Genomic DNA, 22,870 nt, shown 5'->3' on the forward strand with positions numbered 1-22,870 from the left:
TGCTGAGCTCTGAGGAACGGAGTGCCTTTTTCTAGGTATCACTTTCATTAGAATCTGTTTTAGAACCTATTAGCAGCTCGACCTTCAGATAGACACCAAGAAGCCTACGCCTGACTACTAACCCGACGACGTGGACAGTTACACCTCAGGTTAGATATTTTTGTATTTTGTATGCTTGTGTGCTCCTTTCGCACACAGTCTGTTAAATCTTTACCATTACGTGACCACGTTCTGATCTTTCTGTGTATATAGTATGTAAGTATATCGGGCACTGGCCTGGGGAGTGTGGGGAACTTCTCTTCGCTCCTGTGGATTGGGCCGTGATCCCTGCATCAGGTTAGTGGCATCGGCAACATCAAGCAAGCAGATATAGCCCTATTGCAGGAAACCCACCTTACAGATCCTGAGGCAGACACACTTAAACATGACTGAATGGGCAAAGCTATTCATAGTCAACCACCGGAAATACACCTACACTGTGGAACTGCAGAGTAGCCATTGTCCTGTGCAAACAGCTCTCCTGTACCTACTGTCCTGAAGACATGGACAGATCCTGGAGGAAGGTATGCCTTTGCTCGTTTCAAGATCCTACACAAGACCCTGTGTAGGGTTGATTTTGCCCCGGTAGGGATTAGAGCAGAGGTCCTCAATCTGTGGGGCGCAACCCCCACTGGGGTCGTGGAGTCATGGGAAGGGGGTCGCGCATTCCAGGGCCTCACTTCTGCCTGGACTCTGGAGAAAAAAAAGTCCCCAGACAGTTCATTGTGAAATTAAAATACTAAAAGCTGCAATGCCATTCAGGGAGTGTTTTCTTGTGATGTGAAACTGGAGCTGATCAGACAGCTAAACAAGGTTTCCTTCCAGGATGCCTGCTTGCCTGAAAAGAATAGAAATATGTGCTACGAGTTAATCTGAAAACGTAAAGGGCAATTTGCAGCTGTAAAGAATGCTTGGGAGCCGGGACTGGCTTTCATTGATCAAATCAATAATAGCTTTGGGATGAGCTGTGAAGTGCGCGCTTCTAATTGTAAATATATTAACATAGCGATTAGTATCCCGGAGGACGTGTTGAAGGCCAGTAAGGAACAAGAAAAACAAGCATTTGCAATGCAACAGGTCTCGCAACTACGCGAGTTTGAGCTATTGGCACTGTAAATAACAATGCCCTGTATTTATGTTTTGGTTTTTAAAACTTAAATAAAAGGCATTGTCATTTACAATCCAATAGCTTAAACTCGCTTAAATGCGAGACCTATTACATTGCAAATCTATTGTAAATCATTGTGGCCAGTTTTTTCTCAAGCACATTTCTGTCAAGAAATGATCCTCAAGTATATTACTTACCAACTGTAGCAGTTCTTTGAGTTTGAAATACCACATAATTAAAATAAATAAAAGTACTCCCAGTATTTCTGAAATCTGGGTGGGCGGCCAGAGCTTTGGGTGTTTTGAAGTCTGCTGTCTAGGCTTAGGGAAGAGATGCGTGGTGTCTTGCATGTCCTCCAGTGCATCACCCATCTGCTCTGCTCAACGTGGAGCATAGCGTCGTGTCAGACGTCACACATGGGGCGGAGCACTACCATATGTGTCAGTAGCAGGGATGCCTGGCAGTGAAGTTGTGCTCAGAGCTAGTGCAATACTAAGGCCAGGGCCACTGGAATTATGTGATTATACGGCTGCTGCGATTTTCATATAATTCTACTTTTGCCACATAATCCATCATCATGTGCACAATATGCACATTTTAACATAAAATAGTTTTGAGCTCAAATTGTTCAAAAGATATTAAAAACAAAGCAACAGGTGTTGCTAGGCAGTGGAAGATCCTTTGTAAAGATTGACTGGTCATAATTCTGTAATTTATGGCTGCGTTTGGGTGTTAAAGTGGTACTAATGAGTTGCAACTAATGCCCAGACAGTGTTAACAAGTTTAGAAATGTCGAAATATTTTCCCAAAATGTGCTGCATAATTTGCCTTTGCTTGCCACATAATTTATCCAACCCTGCTGCATAATTTGGGCCTCCCCTCTGCATAATTCCAGTGGCCCTGACTAAGGCCACTAAAAATAACTGCCTTACAGCCTGCATAAACAAATGACCCCAAAAGGGGGGCATATAACAATAGTATCCTCAAAAGCCCTTTTAGGGACAAATTAGCACTCAAACGAGAAAATGTAATTTTGCGTAGGACTCCACAGATCTGTGCAGCGAGGCTGTTTGTGCTGCTCTCGATAAGGCAGCATTTATAGTCAGTATAAGTCATAAACACGAGGCCAGCTGCCTAAAATATGAGGCAGATTAGGGACCATGCGCTACTGCTACAACACTGAATCAGTGAACACTTTTTTACAAAATAAGCAAACCTTCAAATGTCACATAGTCAATCACCTGCCACATAAGCTGCTGATTTTAACAAAAAACATGTGTTTTTAGCTCAACCGGTTCACTAGTTACTAAAAATCAGCGACACGTGTTGCTGCGCACTAAGGGCCCTTGGCAGAGCGGGACTGGTCTCCGTTTTGTTGCTTATTGCTATATTTGGGTGTTAAACTTGTATTTATAAGGTGCAATCATAGAATGACCATATCTCTGGAGAAAAACAAAGCACACTCATCATTTTAGTTCAGAAAGGTGTTATCATACAAATAAGTTTTGCCAAAATAGGTTTCATTTGTGAAAAAGTACCAATGTGAATTTTTGGGTAATTCTTTTTGAACTATGTAATAAGCCTCTGATACCAATCCACAGTCACCCACAACCATTTGGTTTGCTAAACACTGTTTAAATATTGTTTCCCCACCATAAAATTGATTTGCTGTGGGAATTGGGGACGTTTATGGTTGTCGAGGATGAGGAGTACCAGGTTCCAGAAATATTTGTCAGGAGGAGGTCCTTACGCCTACAAAATTTTGACAGGGGGGTCTCAGCATCAAAAAGTTTGAAGACCTCTGGATTAGAGTGACATTTCTCCTTCACCTCAATCGCCTCCAAATTGAACTGGGCACCATGCCTACATTCTTAGGGGGGGGGACAAGATCATAGCCCCAGATGCTGTGCGGGACCGTACTAGCCAGCTAGATAGGGTCAACAATGCTAACAGAGCAATCCTGCAATACATACAAGAAGACCATGCCATTCTTTACATATGGTGCCTCTGCTACCTAAGTCATACACCTTTCTCTCACCTGTACACAGCACCCAGTCCAGACTTGCTTCCCAAAATCCCTCATGTCAATGGTGAGGACACTCACATCCTGGTAGGCTCACTTTCTGATTCTTCCCCGACTACCCTACTGCCTAACCTAGGACTGACGTGACTGATCTGAAGCCCTGGTGACTGAGAGGAATGTGCTCCTCAAATTCCATCTCAAAACTTATCTTGATGATAACACAGGATCTGTTGTGTCTGCACAGACAGTGTGAATGGCAGCCTAGGCCACCAACAGGGGCCAAATCATGCGTGACGCAGCCCTTCACAAAAAGCAGAGAGTGGTGCAGCAGACCTCCCTGGAAGTAACACTCTGGGACCTGAGTTGACCATAATCCTACCGTCCTACCGTCCTACCAACCCCATCTCTATATGGCTAGAAAAGGCAAAAATGGACCTTAACCCCCGTTTGACCTCCAAGGTGGAGTATGCGCTCCTCAAACCCAGGTATCGTCAATACAAACAGTGTGAAAAGGCCAGTAGACTGCTTGTGGTAAAGCTCCAACAATGTGAGGCAGCTTCTACAATACCGGCCATAAAATACCGATCTGGCCACCTCATCACTCATGCCCAAGGAATAACGGATAATTTTGCAGATGACTACAGAGACCTCTTTGCCCTGGAAACTTTCACTGAAGACGCCCGAATACACAGCTTCCTCAGTATGGTCCACCAACTGAATGATGGATGGGCCCTGCTGCTCAAAGCTGTGATCACCAAGGAGGACATTTTACAGGCCATTCCTGCCACGCCGCTTCAGCAAAGCTCCTGGAGAAAACAGTTCCCCGCAGAGTTTTACAAATGAACATCATCTGACGTGGCAGAATCTCTTGAGGCGGCCTATACGGAGACGGATTGGATGGGCAGTTTAGGGCTGATTTTCAACAAGGCCCTCATTAAAGTGCTTCTAAAGCCAGGCATGTATGTGCTGTCCTGCAGCACTTACCTACACATATCTCTCCCTAATGGAGATGTCAAGATTCTGGCCAGCATATTGATAGCCCAGCCTAAAGTAAGCCCTACGCTTTATTCACCTCACACAAATCGGTTTTGTTCCAGGTCGAACGTCATGCAACCACCTCAGAACCCTGGCCCATGTCCATTGCATGGCCAAAGACATGCTGAAAGAGGCGCTGGCCTTGTCTCTTAACACCAAAAACGAGTTTGACAGCGTAGAGTAGGGATACCTTATACGAAGCGCACCGCAAGTTCGCCTGTGTTGATTTTATTGCTTGCATCCAATGGTTATACAGCACTTCCTAGGCACAAGTGAATTGCAGAGGTTTTTTGTCAGCCCCCTTTCAACGTGGCACACAACAAGGGTGTCCGCTCTCCTCGCTTCTCTTTTTTCTTGCCCTGGAACCACTGGCTGCAGCCGTCCACCAATCAATAGACATTGTGGGTATTCCTACACCGGGGCAGACCTTGTCTATCTTCCTGTATGCAGAGGATATCCTGCTGAGACTTATGGATCTCCCTAGATCTCTCCAGGTCCTTTTGAGTCCATCGCTAAATAATCAATGGTAGCGATATACAGGGTTAACTGGAACAGAATTGAAGCTCTAACCCTCTCCATGAACACGAAGATGGGCGCCATTCAAGGCTATCAAATTCTCTGGACACCATTCTTCCTCAAATATCTGGAAATATATGCTCTAGGGGCCTGGAACATATGACGACTGACAATCTGGAATCTCTCCTAAAGGTCTACCCAAGCAGACTTCTCCAAATGGACGCACCTTAACCATTCACTGTAGAGAAGAGTGCAGGCTGTCAAGATGGTAAACCTCCATAGATTTACATATATCCCTGGTATGCCATCATTCCCAACCCTGATCTCGCTGTTCGTTCCATTGACAGTGGCATCAAGAGCCTCATTTAGGGCACCACCAGGATGCAACTGGAAACACCCATATTGACCTCTCATAGGAAGCATGGAGCCCTGGGGCTCCCCTCGGTTATACTCTAAACCCTGCCGCTACACCTCGCTTAAGTCTTCTTCATGCAACAAGCGATACCTGATCCCCCACCTCTGTGTCTTGAGAGAGAGGAACATTTCCCGAAGCCTGTTGGGTCTTCACTGGCCTTATGCAGGTGTCACCCCTACAATGTGCTCTGCCAATTCTATGATCCATGTTATGGTCCAAGCCCATAAATTTGTCTATACTCTCTTCTCTGTTGACTCTTGCTTCCATGAAGGGGACCCTTTTTGGCAGAACATTGACATCCACACAGGGGGAGTCATACCTAACTAACCCATATGGCGGCAAGCGGGTATCAAATCCATCTCTCAGATCCTTGACCATTGACGTCTCAAATCCTTTGAAGCCCTGAAAGATAAATTCCACCTCCCTCCTCAACAGTAAAAAGATACCTTTAGCTCCATCATTGTCTCTTCAGCATTTTAGGCTGTGTGATAGTGCCCACTCCCATTGTTACCTATCTCCTCGTATGGGTCCACTGCAGCAGGGTAAAGTCCGGTCTATAAAATCTAATGATACGTCATGAGTACCCACTGCCCCAGTCGCAACGCCTGCTAACTACGTGGCAAGCGAAACTGCACATTGAGTATGACAATGAGGACTGGACTAAGGAGTTAGGGAGTCCAGGATGAAATTCTGTCTTTTTAAGACAGTGCAAGAATGATACTAGACCCTCTCAAAACTGGAAAGTGTAGGACTGCTGCACCACTTGTGATGCAACCACCCGGGCTGCAACACGGTACATATCCTATATGACTTCTCAGACATTTAAGAGCTGTGGATAGCAGTGTCAGACACATTTTGCAGAACCTTGCCTCTTCCCTCCAAGATACCCGCCAGGTGGTGCTTCTACATGGTGCACCAGACATCTCCCCAATGACACACCATAAATGTCGCTATATTGCTACGACATTGGCCTCGGCTAAACTCTGTCATTCTCCATACACACCCACACATGCTGAATGGTTAATTGAAATGTTCAAGATGGCCTCCTATGAGAAGACTATCTGTATGCTTGCTGATAAAGTGGACACCTACCAACAGGTGTGGGCTCTGTTCCTGAATGATGACCGAAGATGCGGGCTGGTGGGCTCTACCCTGAGAAAAATCACACTGCAAAATCCTCCCAGGAGATATTAAAGGCACACACCCCTACACCCCTACCCCCTACCCTCTCCTGTGAATTCTCATCTGCTCTTGGCATCACAACTCTGTTCCTGTTAGTGAGGACATCTTGCTTTTACTGTCCCTATACTCACATATAAGGGCATACATGGATACAGCCCATCTTACGCTTCACGCCTTTTCCCACGTATTATACCTCATGGGATATGTCTTTACTTTTTTTTTACCCATCAGTATCCTTCCCTTCCTCCTCTCCCTACCTTAGTGTCCAAAGTAATGAGCTGGATTTGCTTCCTTCCCACCCTCCCCTTACCCTCCCCAGTAGCTACCCTTCTGATTAACGCCTTTAGTCAGGACAAGACACTGGTGACCTCGTCCACTCCAATAACCTTTTTGTTGCTCTTTGTTATATTACATAGCACTGTTCATCTACGCGTGTACTGTGTTGTGTTCTGAAAAAATAAATGAGGGACTGAAAAAAATAAAAATGAAAATGTGATTGTGACAATTGCATAGGATCAAGCTGCATGCCAACAGTTGAGGTTTGCTCTTGATTGGAGAGACAGATGGTATTAGATTGCCATTAAAAAAATTGCCGATTTATCACAAATTTGCAGGGAATGTGCAGGGAATATGCATGTAATATTTTGGGGAAGTTAAGTCATTATTTTAAAAGTTTCTTTTTGTTGGAGGTGTTTTTGATCTGATTGTTACACTAGTGAATCTGTGCTAGCATTTTTATATTTGTAAAACTTGGATTTGTAAATCTGTTTGTTCTCTGGTGAGAAATTCCTGCATTAACTTCGCTCCCCCGAAAGAACTCCAAATTTAACTTTGGAAAAATAATGCATAAACCACTGAGTTTTTATTGTTAGCTTTGTGGGGAATGTTTGCTAAAGGCGGTAATTTATCAGCAATGGAGGAAGTCCGAGTAACATACTTAAGTAGCTTGTAAAAGGGCAGCTCGAAGGTGGGGGTTTCGAGCAAGCTAGCTGGAGCAACTCATGATCAATTTTATACTAGAGGTGGTACATAATGGCACATTGTTTGATCGGAAAAACAATTAAGCAGTGATTTGTCTAGATCTAAGACTTCATTTACAGGTCTAGATTGGAAACCCAAAGCCCTGGCAAATTTAGTAAGACTAGCCCCTGTACGGTGCATAGTGAGGGCATCAAGCGAGCCTGACCACTGCACTACTTGGGTAATTTGGCGGGGAGGGGGGGGGTCTCCCACCAAGAAAAATTTGAAAAAAGCAAGAACAAAACGGTTAATTTTCCCACACATTTTTTGTTACATATTTAATTGTGTTAACTTTCAAAGCATAGTAAATGATGAGCTTGAAGAGCACCAGGATACCCAGTCATACGTAGCCATAGACATTCTACAGTGAACATCAAAAATAGACGCAAGAGTAGTGAATCAGAGAACACAAAGAATAAGTCAGACAAGACCCCCTATGGTGCATAGTGAATGAGCACAGCGAGCAAGCATGACCACTATTAGGAGGGCTTGGGGGGGTACTCCCCCCAAAAAAAGTTAGGAGAAAGAAAAGGTAAAAAGTGCATTTTACAACACATTTTTCATAACATATTCAATTCTATTTAGTTTCAAAGTACGATGGACAGAAAATCTCTGGCCCCCCACTCCCAAGGACAGGAAAATCACCACCATAAACCCTCATAAAGCACTGCTCTGCTGGCTGACTCCATGTCCTTGGGGTCAGCACGCCCTGCCCTTATCACATCTGTGTTACAGGAAGATTACAGGAACTGGGATGGTCTCCCCAGTGCAGTGGATCCCCTGCTATAATACACGGCCGCCGGGCACTTTGATCTCCGCAAGAACTGGACCAGGGCATTTTCATATTCCTGCTTACCTGATGCTTTTCACCGGCCCATCCTTTTTCCCTGGCATCAAAGGCACAACTAGAGCCACATTTCGGGCGGGCTACTAAATATTTCGGGGGGGGGGGGGCTAATTCTTCCAGCGGTAGTCAGAGTGGAGATGCAGGGGCTCTAAGAAGGGGTGGAAAAGAACAAAGCCTCGTTAGCAAGTAAATGGTCTTTTAAAAACCTATAAAGTACTTGGGTGCAACTCTGTGTGTGCCCGGGAAACTGTCTCAGCTAGGGCTGACACACACGACGGGGGGGGGGGGGGGGGGGAGGGCTTAAGCCCTTTGAGCCCAATGGGCGTTACGCGCCTGCCTGGCGTTGTAGCAGTACTCCTGGATCCAGCCTTCAAAAGCGATACGCCTGGTCACACAATAGTTGTTGTAGGAGACAGAAAAATTGCTTGCTTGCTTCCTTATGGACCAGCCGCCTCGAGCAGCACGAGGAGCAGGGGCCAGCCATGCCTACATGATGCCACGTGAGGAGAGCATGGGGGCTATTTAGGAGGTGACAGTGAGGGTAGGGCAGGCCATCAACCACCAGGACCGTCAAATTTGTAGAGTTTCACGCTACTAGATTGAATGGTGGCCCTGTGTGAAAAGGGGAGGTGTCAATATTTTTTTTTTAAATGCAGTGCAGCATGTGTGAAGCACGCACGAGCTGCTACAGTGTGCTGGCGCCAGCCGGGAGGGAGAAAGGGTGGCTGGCTGCATGGGCTTGCTGCAGACTGTCACGGTGGAATACTGATTTTGTCAATGGGGGCTGATTTTGCTAAAAAACAAATCGAACCCTAGTAACAAAACCAGCCCCAACCTTCCAGCATCCCAGGGGATCGCCTAGCGCCCGGTATCACCAGTCCGGTCCTGTTCATTAAAACAGTATCGATAGTTACGAAAGATGCCCGCTAGTCGAGCGCGCGTGTTAAGAGATGAGAGGCATTCATGTCTTTATTATCAAAACGAAAATTTAGATTGGCAGAGATTATGGATTGATTTATTATTACAAGCATAGGATGAGATAATATCATGACATTTATGAAAAAAATCTATTGGGAAGCTAGGTAAACGGTAGATTAACAAGGCGATAAGAATAGTATTGTGTAAGTGAAAAAGCATTTAGATAAAGCTTGGGCATCGGTTATGGGTAAAAGTTGTGTATTAAAAGTTTCAAAATAGTTTTTGAAAATGATGACACCTCATCCTCTTCTGTGCAGGGGGTCGAATTTGAAAAGAGAATAGTCCTTGAAGATTATAAACTAGAGTCTTTGAATTGAAGCCTTTTTGAGCCAGGTTTCAGTTAGAAATAGTACATCGAAAGAATGACTGGTTAACATATGGTTTATTTCAGCTGCATGTTTAGCCCATGGGTGAGCATTATTTTGATCGCACTCTAAACGTGTTCAGTTGCTATCACATTACCCTGAATGAAATTATTGTTAAAGGGACTGAAGGAGCAGTTATTAGTTTGTTCAGTGGTATGTTCATAGTGAAAATAAATTTGGCTAAAAGGGAGAGGGCATAAAATAATGGTTCTCGATTACCAGGTACTCGAACAGGCTGGATACCGATGGTCTTCAAGCTAAAGGATCTTTGGAGGAAAAATATAAAAGTGGCAGTGGTTTCAGCAGAGTTTCTGGCCCCTGATCCGTCACGGGCCCAGACAGGTTTGCCTGTGGAGCACCTTAGACACACCAGTTGTGCAAACCTGCGATCATCTTGAGTAAATTGTCCTCCTGACACACAAGCAAACTGGCGTCTAGAACGTTAATTCAAGTGAGCCACAGTCATAGACTTCCTACATTACCTTTAAGATGGTCACAAAGCAACCAGAAAATGAAAAGTCTCCACACAGACAGGTACGCTTTCCAAGATGGCAGCAGGTTAGTGGAGCTGATGCTAAGAGGAAAGATGCGATACCATGCAGACTGACTGTTGCCAAAGTTTCCTTGCAAAGCAGAGACATGGCCTGGTCAGGGGATGCAAAATTAACTTCTGATGTGGACAGCCCCTACCGGTCTCTCCTTGCTGCTCCTTTATTGAGAGGTTGCATAGTGCCGTATTGTAATGTATTGTATTGTATACGGTACTTGTAGAGCGCAGCTATCACCCAACGAGTATCTTGGCGCTAGTACGTGAATTCTCATCAAGCAGTGGAGGGAAGAAACAGGCATAAACTGAGGACAGCTCCAAGATTTATCAAACTCTGGGAAACAGCCATGTTTTATTTTTTTTCCTAAACTGTAATAGATCATGCAGCTGTCTAAATCCCAGAGGAATGCTGTTCCAAAGCTTGGCAGCAGCCGAGCTGAACGCTCTTCCTCCTGAACTAGCTCTTTGAATTTTCAGGACTTTCACCAAGCAGGCGGTAGCAGACCGGAGGCACCTTGATGGAGTATGCCATGTGAAGATCCCTTGAAGAGGTCGAGGACTCAGGCCATGAAGAGCCTTAAAGACCAGACACAGAGACTTAAACTGAACTCTCTGCATTATAGGTAGCCAATGAAGCTCTGCAAGCGCTAGTGAACCAGACGAGCGTCGTGGTTTCATCAGTGCCAACTTGGCTGCCACAGTTTGGACTCTTTGGAGGCGCTCAATCTGAAATTTAGGGGCCTCTAATAGTAGGGCATTACAGTAGTCAAGCCTAATGAGGATGATGCTATCAACAACCAACGCTCTGGCCTTCTTTGGCAGCAGCGGAAGGATCTTCCTTAGTGCCTTAATCAGGGAAAAACAATTTCCCACCACCTTATTTACCTGCATTTCTATGGTCAGATTTGCGTCAAGCATCACTCCCAAATTACGTACTGCTCCAGCTGGCACCTGTGCAGACGTAGTTAGAGAAGGCCAAAAAATGTGCGGGGAAGGGGGGGGACCTTCCCCACAGAACAGTATAAGACTTCCGTCTTATCTGAGGTAAATTGGAGTGAATTAGTTCTTAACCAATGGGCAGTATCCTTCATGCAATCGTGAAAAGATGCTAAGGAGATTGACTGGTCTCCGTCTAAGGAAAAGAAAAGTTGGGTATCATCGGCGTAATTTACCACTCTCACACCATGCGCTTTCATAATTCCTATCAAGGGTCTCATATAGATGTTAAAGAGAATAGGGCTTATGGCCGATCCCTGAGGAACGCCATGGTGGATGTTGGAAAATTTAGACTGGTACGGCGGAAGGGACACTGCTTGACTTCTAGCAGATAGATAAGAGCGAATCCACTCCAAGACCATCCCTGACACCCCAACTTCTTCCAGCCTGGTCAACAGAATACAGTGATCCACTGTGTCGAATGCGGCAGACAGGTCGAGCAAAATAAGAATGCCCGATTGTCCCCTGTCTGCTCGCAGTCGAAGGTCGTCTAGCATGGTCACTAAGGCAGTCTCAGTTCCATGGCCAGGTCGAAAGTCAAACTGAACATCATCCAATCTAGAGTTAGATTCCAGGAACTGAGACAGAGAGTTGCTGACCAGTCGTTCAATGATTTTAATCGGGTAAGGTAAGAGAGAGATTGGTCTGTAATTCCCAGCACATGTCGGATCCAGAGTTGGTTTTTTCAATAGCAGAGCAACCACCGCCCGTTTCCAACAGGCTGGCACTGAACCAGAAGTTAAAGAGTGGTTGCAAATCTGGCGCAGAATAGGAAAAAGCTCAAGACCCAGCTCCTTCCAAATCTATCTAAAGGGGACCCTGAAGATACACTCATGGCAATTTTATTAAAAGCTTCCTCCGAGGGAAGCTCAAAATAACTCAGGGGGGACAGTCGACCTGATTCTGCTCCATTATCCCTCCCCAAGTCTCGTGTCTCATTGTGTTTAAAAGTGAAGCCTTCTTTCTGAGAAGAATTATTCTTATTCAGTCCATCAATTATGTTACTTATTTTCTCCACAAAGAAAGTCGCTAGACTATCACACAGAGCTTGAGTTGGCATGATTTTGGACTGTATACACTTCGGGACAGTCATATCCTTCACTATTTTGCAAATTGCTCTAGAGTCATTCTTACAGTTTAGGATAATATTAGCAAAATATTCAGATTTAGCCAAATCAATTTCCTTCCTATATTCTACCATAGCAGCCTTCCAAAAGACCCTGTCCTCATCCAAATAAAACTTCCTCCATTTCCGCTCAGCCTTTCGGCATGTCAGTTTTAGATTTTTCAGATGATCGTTGTACCAGCAAGCCGACGGCCTACCGGTCTTTTTACAGTTTTTTAAAGGAACGATCAAGTCAAGCCGACTTTGAATCTGGTCGCACAAGTCCATATAATTACCTTCCACTGTTCTATCATTATCAAGAACCTGTCCTACGGAAAAAGTCGAAGAGAAATTGGTCTTTTTTTTAAAAAAAAACCTTTCCAATCTCTACTCCTAAACATTCTTGTTACCTTGGTGGCAGGCCGACCCCTTCTAGGGTCAAGTATCTGAAACTTGACCAAATGATGGTTGGACCAGCCAACCGGAAGGATCTCTACTGCTTCCACAGCCTGTTCCTTAGAAAAAACAAAATCCAATATATTCCCCAATTTATGGGTGGCTTCAGTAATCCACTGGCGTAGTTGCAGGCTCTCACAAGCCTGAATAAGATTACTATACCCAGAGTCTAAATTACACCACAGATTAAAGTCACCCATGAGAAACATGTTGGAGTGGGTAAGAACCATATTACAGATGATATCAATCAATCCCTGCAGATGAGATGATTTTATCAATCCTGGGGGTCTGTAACAAATAATGCCCACCAGTAGGCAGCCCCTAGAGTCTTTGAGAGAAAAACCAAAGAGTTCAAAGCCCTCAGTTTCATCAATCTCTATTTGGGTAAGGTCCAGAGTTTCCCTAAAAATAATCCCTACCCCACCTCCTCATCCTATGGCTCTTGGTTTATGTATAATTTTATAGCCCGGGGGACAGGCCAAGCCCAATTCTACCTCCAATCCCAGGTGGGTCCAGGTTTCAATCATAAAGAGAACATCTAGGCAGTGAAAGTCAAGTAACAGCTGGATCTCCACATGATGTTTAGGCAAGGACCTAACATTGAGCAGCCCTCCCATTATGACATTCTTCCCTACAAGGTCAGTCTTAATACCCGTTGTACCCTCCAGACAGGGTATAATAACCCTATCACTTACTGACCTACCTATCTGTCTTAGCGCCTCGCTGGAATAACAAATCCGTTCACTGACGGCATCCTCTACATCAGAAAGGACAGCGTGGCTGGCGCTGTGCGCGGCCCGAGCGCGGACGGGCGCAGACGGGCTTGCTTAGACGCGACTTTGGCGCGTCCGCTGCGCGGCCACGCCAGCGTCTAACTTATGTAGTCTGGGCAGGAAAAGACTAGACTGTTAACCCAAGAATGGCAGGTCCACTCTCTCAGGCGGACACCGCGAAGACAGTCTAGGGTCAGGGTTCGAGAAAAAATGTAATCAGTGCAAATTATCGATTCCCAAATCCTAAATTCCCAAATTCAATTAAAACACCAGAACGCTCCTTTTTTAAAAAAACAGATTGTGCAAATACGCGAGTTCACAGCCCCCCGCCACACAGAGAAATACGTAGCTTTAGCTGCGCGGCCACGCCAGAGTCCAACTTATGTGGTCTGGGCAGGAAAAAGACTAGACTGTTAACCCAAGAATGGCGGGTCCGCTCTTTCTGGCGGACACCGCGAAGACAGTCTATGGTCAGGGTTCGAGCAAAAATTTAATCAGTGCAAATTATCGATTCCCAAATCCCAAATTCAATTAAAACACCAGAACGCTCCTTTTTAAAACAAACAGATTGTGCAAATACGCGAGTTCACAGCCCACCGCCACACAGAGAAATACGTAGCTTTAGCCGTGTTAGCCGTGGAACTGACTTCAGGCCTGAGGTGTCCCCTTGACCTTGGTCTTAGTCGCTACCCTTCCGGATCCTCTCTGATAGGATTCTGCTCACCTACAAAATGACAGGAAAAAGCCAGTGCCGTCCTAGAGCTTAGGATGTCAGCAAAGCAAAGCTGGCCTTATGACCGTGCCCCATCGCCACTACTTGCTTGCTGAGGTTGGCAGAGCCAACGCAGTCCATGGTGCACACTCACAATAAGGGAAGAGCCACGACTCTTCCTGGTTAACACAGCAAAAGACAACAAAAGCATCAGCAATAGACAGACATTGAGGCGCACTACAGTTAACTTAGACACTGGATTGTCTGTTTACATTGTCGTCTTTGACAGACCACCCCTGCAACTCATAACCCATGAGTGATCATAGGCTGAACACAGCTCCACAACTCCTTCAGATCAATACAATTAAGGCTTTTGGTAACTTGGGATCACCTGAAGTGAAATGGGATCTGTAGTAGTATGATATTTACATTTCTGAATAAATCCTAGGAGATCATCAGGGTGTAACTGACAAAGGTTAGCAAATGCACACAACTGAGACAGAAGATTAGAATCAAAATGTGCTTCCCAGAGGACAACTGCATAGGATCAAGCTGCATGTGGTTTGTGCTCGATTGGAGAGACAGATGGTATTTTGATTGTCAACAAAAAATTAGCCAACTTATCACAAAGTTGCTGGGACTAGGCATGTACTTTTGGGGGAGTAAAGCCGTTAATTATTTAAAAAGTTTCTTTTTGTTGCAGGTGTTTTTGATCTAATTGTAACGGCATTGAGCCTGTGTACTAGGAATAGCATTTTTATAATTATAAAACTTTGATTTGTATTGCTGTTTGTTCTCTTGTGAGTAATCACTTCATCAACATGAAAGAAACAAAACCTCAATATAATAATTCCAATCAGTGGCCATTATTAGCTACACCTTAAAGGAAACTGCCTCATCAGGCTCAATGAAAAGGCTGTTTTTTTTAAATTGTACATTGTTAGTTAGCTACATAATTAAGTATCTCTGGCGCTAATCATTTTAAGCGCTGATGGGAACGTTGTGCTTCCAGTTGGTGGAAATCTGACTTTAGGAAGGTGAGCAACAATGGACTTACATGCTAACCTACTATAGGATTAACAGCGCATTCATCTGGCAGCATGCACTATGCAATTGATATTGTGGATACTACATCTACCATGATGCTAAGCGAGCTGAAGCCAAGAGGGGCGTGTATTTAACGAGGCGCAGGTGCGCTTTTAAACTTTTGCTGCTTCCTGAATTTGCCTACGCCAGTGACCAAGGGCAATGCTGCCCGAAACATGTTTGGATTTAAGGCAATGCTGAATAAATATGCTTGAAAGGACACTGTTTGCAAGCCTTCCTTTCTGCCAGCAAGATGGGAAATCGTTGTCACAACTTGTGAGGCCCTCAAATGCAGAGTAACTTTTTGGTTGATATATATATATATATATATATATATATATATATATATATATATAATCCTCGCGAAATTTTCAAAATAGGTGGGGCGCTACGCTCCGCTCCTACCCTGAAAGTCTCGGGCGGATTCATCAAGCGGGGGCTGAGAAAAAAGGGAGGTCCCAAAACGCGTTTTTCCCATGCATTTTTCCATAGGACCTTTAGACACAGCTACAGCCCGAACGGCTGAACAGAGTTACTTGAAATTTGGCAGAGAGGTAGTCCTCAGGTCAAGGAAGTGCCTTTTGTAGGTCTGGTGTAAATCTGTTCAGTAGTTCCTGAGAAAATAGCATTTAAATCAATATATATATCTGAGCCAGCTTACGGTGCGCTTACCGTGCGCTTACGGTAAGCTTACCGTACGCGTACGGTGACGTGCGCAAGCGCGATTCTGATTGGCTGTTAGATCTTAGTAAACATTCGAATCGGTCGAAACCAGGAAGTGTCGGCCGCCATTTTCTCTCTCGCACTCTGAGGGGAGTGGAGGAAAAACAAAGTCCGAAAACAGTAAAAGCGGCTTGATAGACAGCTCCCAACCACCCAGTCATTGTTATGGTGTCCTCAAAGAACCCAAAAGGCAAAAAATGTAAATTTTTTTATTTTCGAAAAATCGCCGATTACGCTTACCGTACGCGTACGGTAAAAATTTTTTTTAAAAAAAAACAATATCCACGTTTTCCTCACCCCGTCTGCAAAAGGCGCCCTAAGGGCAACTTTTGTGCATGGCATACGGTTAATAAAGACAATCTGTAGATAACCATTAACAACGATGTGCCTAATACGGCCTCCGTGTGCGGACGGTGCGCGAAGCGCATCGTGCGTACATGGCCCATTTAGCGTAACGTGGGCCCGCGGTGCGCGTAGCGCACCGCGTGCCCACCGTGCGTGCACGGCACTAACTGCGTAAAGTGGGCGCGCGGAACAAACTGCGTAAAGTGGGCGCGCACGCCACGAACGGCGTAAAGTAACTTAGCATTTAAAAAACCGTACAAATTCACTGAAAAAACCATAGGTTTCACACACGTTATAGTTAGGAATTAGCATTTAAAAAACCTTGCAAATTCACTGAAAAAACCATAGGTTTCACACAAGTTATAGTTAGCGGACATTTTACTGATAAAAAACCATTGAAATTCCGCCGTTATAGTTAGTGCAGGCAACTATAACTCACGCGACCGCAATCCTCTGCTGATGACATATGTGTCTTTATGAAAAAAAAATATTTGCAATATATGTATAGCTAAAATTTAATGGAAGAAGACATGGGCAAATAAGTGTCTAAATACTGTATTAGCATCAGCAGAGGATTGCGGTCGCGTGAGTTATAGTTGCCTGCACTAACTATAACGGGGGAATTTCAATGGTTTTTTATCAGTAAAATGTCCGCTAACTATAACTTGTGTGAAACCTATGGTTTTTTTCAGTGAATATATATATAGTTAAGACCCAAGTTTACACAGGAAAAACATTTTTTGTTTTGCCAATAACTTTGGCACCGCTTGACAAATCTCCACGACATGTTAAAAAAGTCCTCTTTTTGGTTCAGCTCTGTGTTATATATATAATATAATTTCCCCATGTTAAGTCTATGGGGATTTTTCATATTTTAAACACCACTACAGCCAGAATGACTTAACGGAATTACACCAAATTTGGCAGAAAGCTAGATGTTAGTGTAATCCATTCAGTAGTTTTTGAGATACCTATATTTAAAAAAATATAGATATCTGGGGACGCCAGTCCTTGCGGTGGACTTGCACATCCTACTAAAATTTGATTGGCTGGCAACACTTCGACCAGGAAGTGTTGGAAGCCATTGTGGGACTCAGCTTGAAGCCAAGTCCCAGATAAAAAGTAATAAAAAAAAGAAAGGGGGCAGGGTAGGAATACCCTGACCCCTTAGATATGGTGGGGGGGTCCCTGAGGGACCCCACGGGAGGTAAAAAAGCATTTTTTAATAAATAAAAATAACCCCCAGGTTGGCCAGGTCCCGGAGTCATTTGGTAAATTTAGGAGGGGGTGCATGAGACCCCCCTCCTAGTGCTTATCAAAGCCCTGGGACCGCCACCTCCCCGGAGCACTTTTCATTATGAATTCGGGCGGGCCCACTGGATCCGCCCGGGGACCGCCACATCCCACGGCTATTTACAATTATGTGAGGGGGCCCTCGTGGACCTTCCTGTCCCAGGGACAACCTCCTACACGGGCTAGTTTCAATAAAAATGGGGAGCCTCGCGGACCCCCGACTCGGGGACCGCCACCTCCCCGGGGCTAATTTCAATAATAACTGGGGGGGCCTCCCGGCGCCCCCTGCCCCAGGGACCACCTCCTCCCCGGGCATACATTTTTTATTAAAGAATACGCTACCCGGGGAAGCCACCTCCACGGGGCACATACTTTAGGTTAAGGCCCTATGTTTGCCCCCGCAGCCCCAGGGACCGACACCTCCCCAGGGCATATGTGCAATAACTAAGGGGGTCTGTTGCAGACTCCAAGCCCCGGGGACAACCACCAGTCCGGGGCAAATTAGAACAAAGGAGGGGGCACAGGAGCCCTAAATGGCCCTGGGGGCCGCCACCCCGCAAAGGCCGGGTCCACCAATGGGGACATTTCAGTTTGCTACGGTATGGCCATAGCAAACAGTGTGCTCTACTTTGAGCAAGTGAGAGCCATTTGCACTCGCTTGCTCAAAGTGGATCACACTTTGCTTTTTACCGACAGGGAGCTGCATGTCAGCAGCTTCCTGTGTGTAAAAAGCAATGCCAGCTCCCACAGGAGGCAGGGAAACGTGGAAAATGTGGGTGCCCTGGGTATCTACACTGCAGGCCGGGCCCCAGGCCAAAAAGGTACTGCGAGGGGTGGCCGCTCAGCCCCCCCCTTTAAAAATAAAAAAAGAAAAGGTCTGGCCCAGGTTTATGGGGTCCCAAGGTCCGAAATCGGCCTGAGGGGGGGGGGACCGCACGCCCCCTCCACTTTAAAAAAATATATAAAGGCCGAGCCCTGGGGGATGGGGACCCTGGGGCCGAAATGGGCTGGGGAGGGGCCTTCACAGTTCCCCTCATTGTTTTTTATTAAAAACATGAAAAAGGGTCAGGCCCTGGTGGATAGGGTCGCCGGGGCGCAATATGGTCCAGGGAAGGTCCGCCATGATTGTGGGAGTGAAGAAACAGAGAAATCATAAATAACAACCAATGAACTGTTGGAAATAGTGCAAAAATAAAGGTTTTTCAACCAGATAGGGCACAGCAAAGGAAAACACAAAGTGAAATCAAAACGGACGACTAGAGCTATCAATCCAGAGCCTGGAGACTAGTCACTTTCTGGATTTAAACTTTCCTAACATCCTTTGTGATTGGTTGGCATTCTGAAAATCAGTTACTGAGCACAACTGGCACATACAAAAGTTTTTCAAAAATAATACCTAGATTCTCCCCTCTCTTCAAAGGCAAACTTTGAAGCCCACTATCGAGGATATATCCTCATTTTGATTCCTTCCCGCATGTCTTAAAAATGGGCTAGTTTGGCTCCAGGTGAGTCCTACAAGGTTGCTGATCTAGGACATTGCAAATTCAAGGTTTGGGCACCCTACACTAAAAAATTACTTAACCTGTCAACCTTGAGCAACCCAGAGCACCACCATCTCACTAAGCCACAAAGGTCCTATTTTGTTATCCATACTATAACACAAATCCCTTGTGAGACAGAAGCATACATTATGCCGCCACCATCACCATACATACTCCCTTTTCTGTCAATCTAAACTTTCCACAGAAACATGTCTTTCAGAAAGACAGAGAAGATAAACTGGCATTCTTTGAGCATTTTAGAGCAGTTAATGGAACAGCATCACATGCCTGACAGAAACAACCCCCTTTGCTACTAGACTTTAACAACCTCACAAAATATGAATTTTTCCCTCACCTTCAGCACTCTGAACTAAGCAAAAGGAGACAACAGCACTATATAAAACTTTGAAATAAATAAATAACTAAGGCAGATTTTCTTGACATTACAATCACTGAAAACGATTTAAAAGATTCTAAAATGTAATCATTTCATAAAAAACGAATTCTTTATTGTTGGAGATGTGAACCTCCTGAAATTGTATTGGCTAATAATTTTTATAGTAACAAATGGGAAATGACCAGGAAAAACAGAAGCCAATTGTAAGTGCAGGATTCTCCTGGGTCAATATGATAGCATACAGGCCGAAATATCACTAAAGAACCACCATTCAAGACATTTCATGTATGCATTCCTTGCAATTTATTTGCAAAGTAAAGCACACTGTTTTAGCTACAAACACGTTAGTCACGCTGCAACAGAAAACACCAAAGTTACTCAAATATTGTTTCCGTTTTATTCCCATTAAATCCTGAATTCTTGAATGTGATTGCACTGTTCTATATTTATACGGGACATTGTGACTATTGCGCTACTCAGATACAAAAAGCCCTATGCTAAATCTGTAGATCATGCGATATAAATACACATACCTTGCAACATGGTTAATTACAGGAGCAAAGTTGGTTGGACCATACAGTTGTACATTTTTAAGGCTCTTATAATAAGCTTCCATCACACCATCAATTCCATGGCAATATGGATTTTGAGGATTTCCATTCTGCAACATCAAAAGATGGGCAATGATTAAATACAAACTCATATTTGAGCAAAAAGGTACAATCGCCACTAACACAAAATTAACAATTTGTATTGAACTTGTATTTAAATAAATCTAATACAAGAAATATGAAACAGTAGAACGCTTGCCACGAACTCAAATTAGGACAATGATTTTACTTGAACAATGTGGGGTTCTAAGTCGTATCAGTTCAACTAAAGAGTATATATAGTTCTGGTGTTCTATTTTGCTAATTTCGTGGCATCATGAACGGAAACCGCGCTCTGTCCTCTCAGTGCAAAACAAATTATGCGCTATATTTCCACCTGTTCTATTTCGAGTCTCACAATTTTGTAGAGAGCGACTTCTTTCCTTAGTTTCAAAATCAGATAAGAAAGAATTGAATCTGCTCTTAAACGGCCTCAAATTTGTACGCTGTCAAGCTATGAAATCGCTCATTTCCACCATAATTTAAAAGGGCAATATAGTGACTGTGACCTCCCCGTGAAACAAATAATAGTTTGGATAATTGCAACATATAAGTAACATCCGCTAGTGATGTGTTTTCTTTTCACAGTAGCTGCATGTTGGACCAAATTATTTTGTTTGTGGTGATTGACAGAGTTTCTGTTCAGGAAACTCGTATAACAATTCCATTTAGATGTCCATAAAATCTTTAAAAGCTGATCCCAGTGTCCTACGTAATATTGTGAGATGTTTCACTTGGGACAGGCACTCTTGGTTTTTTCACCATTGTGTACTGGGAGGACTCTCTATCAGAGGAGCACAAAAGATAAGGAATATGTTAGTTACCTTTTAAGCATCTATTCCTAGCGTATAGTGCTGTAGATTCATATGCTTCGCATTTTTCTGCCACCTAGCGTTGAGCTCGGACGATTACAAGTTGTTTTTCTTTGAAGACGTCTTATATTCACGAGGTATAGTGACTCCTCCTCTGGTGTGTAATGCGCATGCTGTAAGGCTCCTTTGTTAGATTGTTTTGGCTCATCGGGTGAGCATTCGAAAGAAAGGAGCAATAAAGTGACAACAGAAAAAGAACATGCGTATACATTTTTCAGTGTAAAATATGTTATAAATAGTTTGAAGTAATACAACGAAAAGCTTTCAGGGAAGTGGGCGGGTGCATATGAATCTACAGCACTACACGCTATGAATAGATGCATCCAGGGTAAGTAACATATTCCATTCATAGCATGTGTTGGCTGTAGATACATATGCTTAGCATCAAATGTAATGGAGTGCCCCCATTGCTGTGCCTGGAGACTAGTTGAATTACTTGTTTGGAATAATGTTTTAAGTACAGCTTGACCCACTCTTATTTGCTGATTGGTGAGTACATCAACACAATAGTGTTTTTATAAATGTATGTGGGTTATTGCAAATAACTGCTTTACAAATATCTTCTATAGTAATATTTCCTAGAAAATCCATAGTGGCTCCTTGTTTAGGTGGGGAATGAGCCTGTGGTGGTACTGTAAGCACCCTTTTGGGTTTTTGATACCATGTCTGAATGCATCTGGCAATCTGTCTAGCAATCCCTACTTTGGATATTGGTGCGTCTTGATGTGGTTTGCTAAAAGCACCAAAGAGCTGTTGTGTTTTTCTACATGATTTTGTTCTATCAATATAGAACATGATGGCTCTTTTAACATGCAATGTATGAAGGCCCATTCAGCTACTGTGTATGGGTTAGGAAAGAACAATGGTAACTCTATGGTTTGACTTGTATGAAAAGTTGACACCACTTTGGGTAGACATTTTGAGTTATGTTCTTAGAACTACTTTGTTTGCATAAGCTTTAAAGAATGGTTCTTGCAAAGAGAGTGCTTGCAGTTCACTTATTCTTCTGAGTCTTGCAAAGAGAGTGCTTGCAGTTCACTTATTCTTCTGAGTGATGTAATTGTTACTAGAAATTAAACTTTTCAAGTTAGGAATTGGAGTTAACATGAATGAGGTGGTTCAAATGGTGGTCCCATGAGCCTGCTAAGGACAATATTTAAGTATTGCTTTGGGGCTGTTGGTGTGGAAGGTGCTATAACTCTTGTTAGCCCTTCCATGAATGCTCTAATGACTTGTACTTTGAATACAGACATATGTTGTCTGTTTTGCATGTAGGTCGCGAATGCTGCTAAGTGTAGCCTAATGGATGTGTAAGCAAGCTCTGTTTGCTGCAGATGGAGAAGATACAGAAATGTACAAACCATTTCCATCTAGCTGCATGTGCTAGTTGTAGGCCTACATGCTTGTTTAAGACTATCAATACATTCTTGTGGTAACTTTAAATGCCTGAATTCTAGGCTTTCAGGAGCCAGATCACTAGATTGAGCTGTTTGGGATTGGGGTGTATGACTTTCCCTTGATCTTAAATTAGTAGGTGAGGTCAAAGAGGTAGTTTCTCATGTGCAACTAGAGATAGTTGCAATAATCTTGTGAACCATGGCTGCCGTGCCCATATTGGGGCTATTATGATTAGTGTTAGAGAGGTTTGCACTAACTTCTGAACTACATGTGGAATGAGTGGGAGAGGAGGAAAAGCGTGAGCAAATACTCCTGACCGATTTATCCATGGGCCATTGCCCTTGGATAGCGGTTGGGGGAACCTGTTTGCAAATTTTTGGTATTTGGCGTTGAGGTGAGTGGCAAACAAGTCTAATTATGGTGTCAACCATCTCTTGAAGAAAGAGTC

General features: G+C 44.0%; 1 protein-coding gene across 3 annotated transcripts in view; it reads right to left on the reverse strand.

Moving 5' to 3' along the window:
• The window catches only part of CPNE8 (copine 8), a 961,735-nt gene that overhangs the window by 150,570 nt on the left and 788,295 nt on the right, over positions 1 to 22,870 (reverse strand). For all 3 annotated transcript variants that reach the window (XM_085654090.1, XM_085654092.1, XM_085654091.1), the window contains one exon: positions 20,036 to 20,163. In XM_085654090.1, coding sequence (XP_085510216.1) covers positions 20,036 to 20,163 — 128 coding nt within the window. The remainder of the gene's footprint in view (positions 1 to 20,035; positions 20,164 to 22,870) is intronic.

Source organism: Triturus cristatus, chromosome 4_1 (genome assembly GCF_964204655.1).
Source record: "Triturus cristatus chromosome 4_1, aTriCri1.1, whole genome shotgun sequence".
Classification (NCBI taxonomy): Eukaryota; Metazoa; Chordata; class Amphibia; order Caudata; family Salamandridae; genus Triturus; species Triturus cristatus.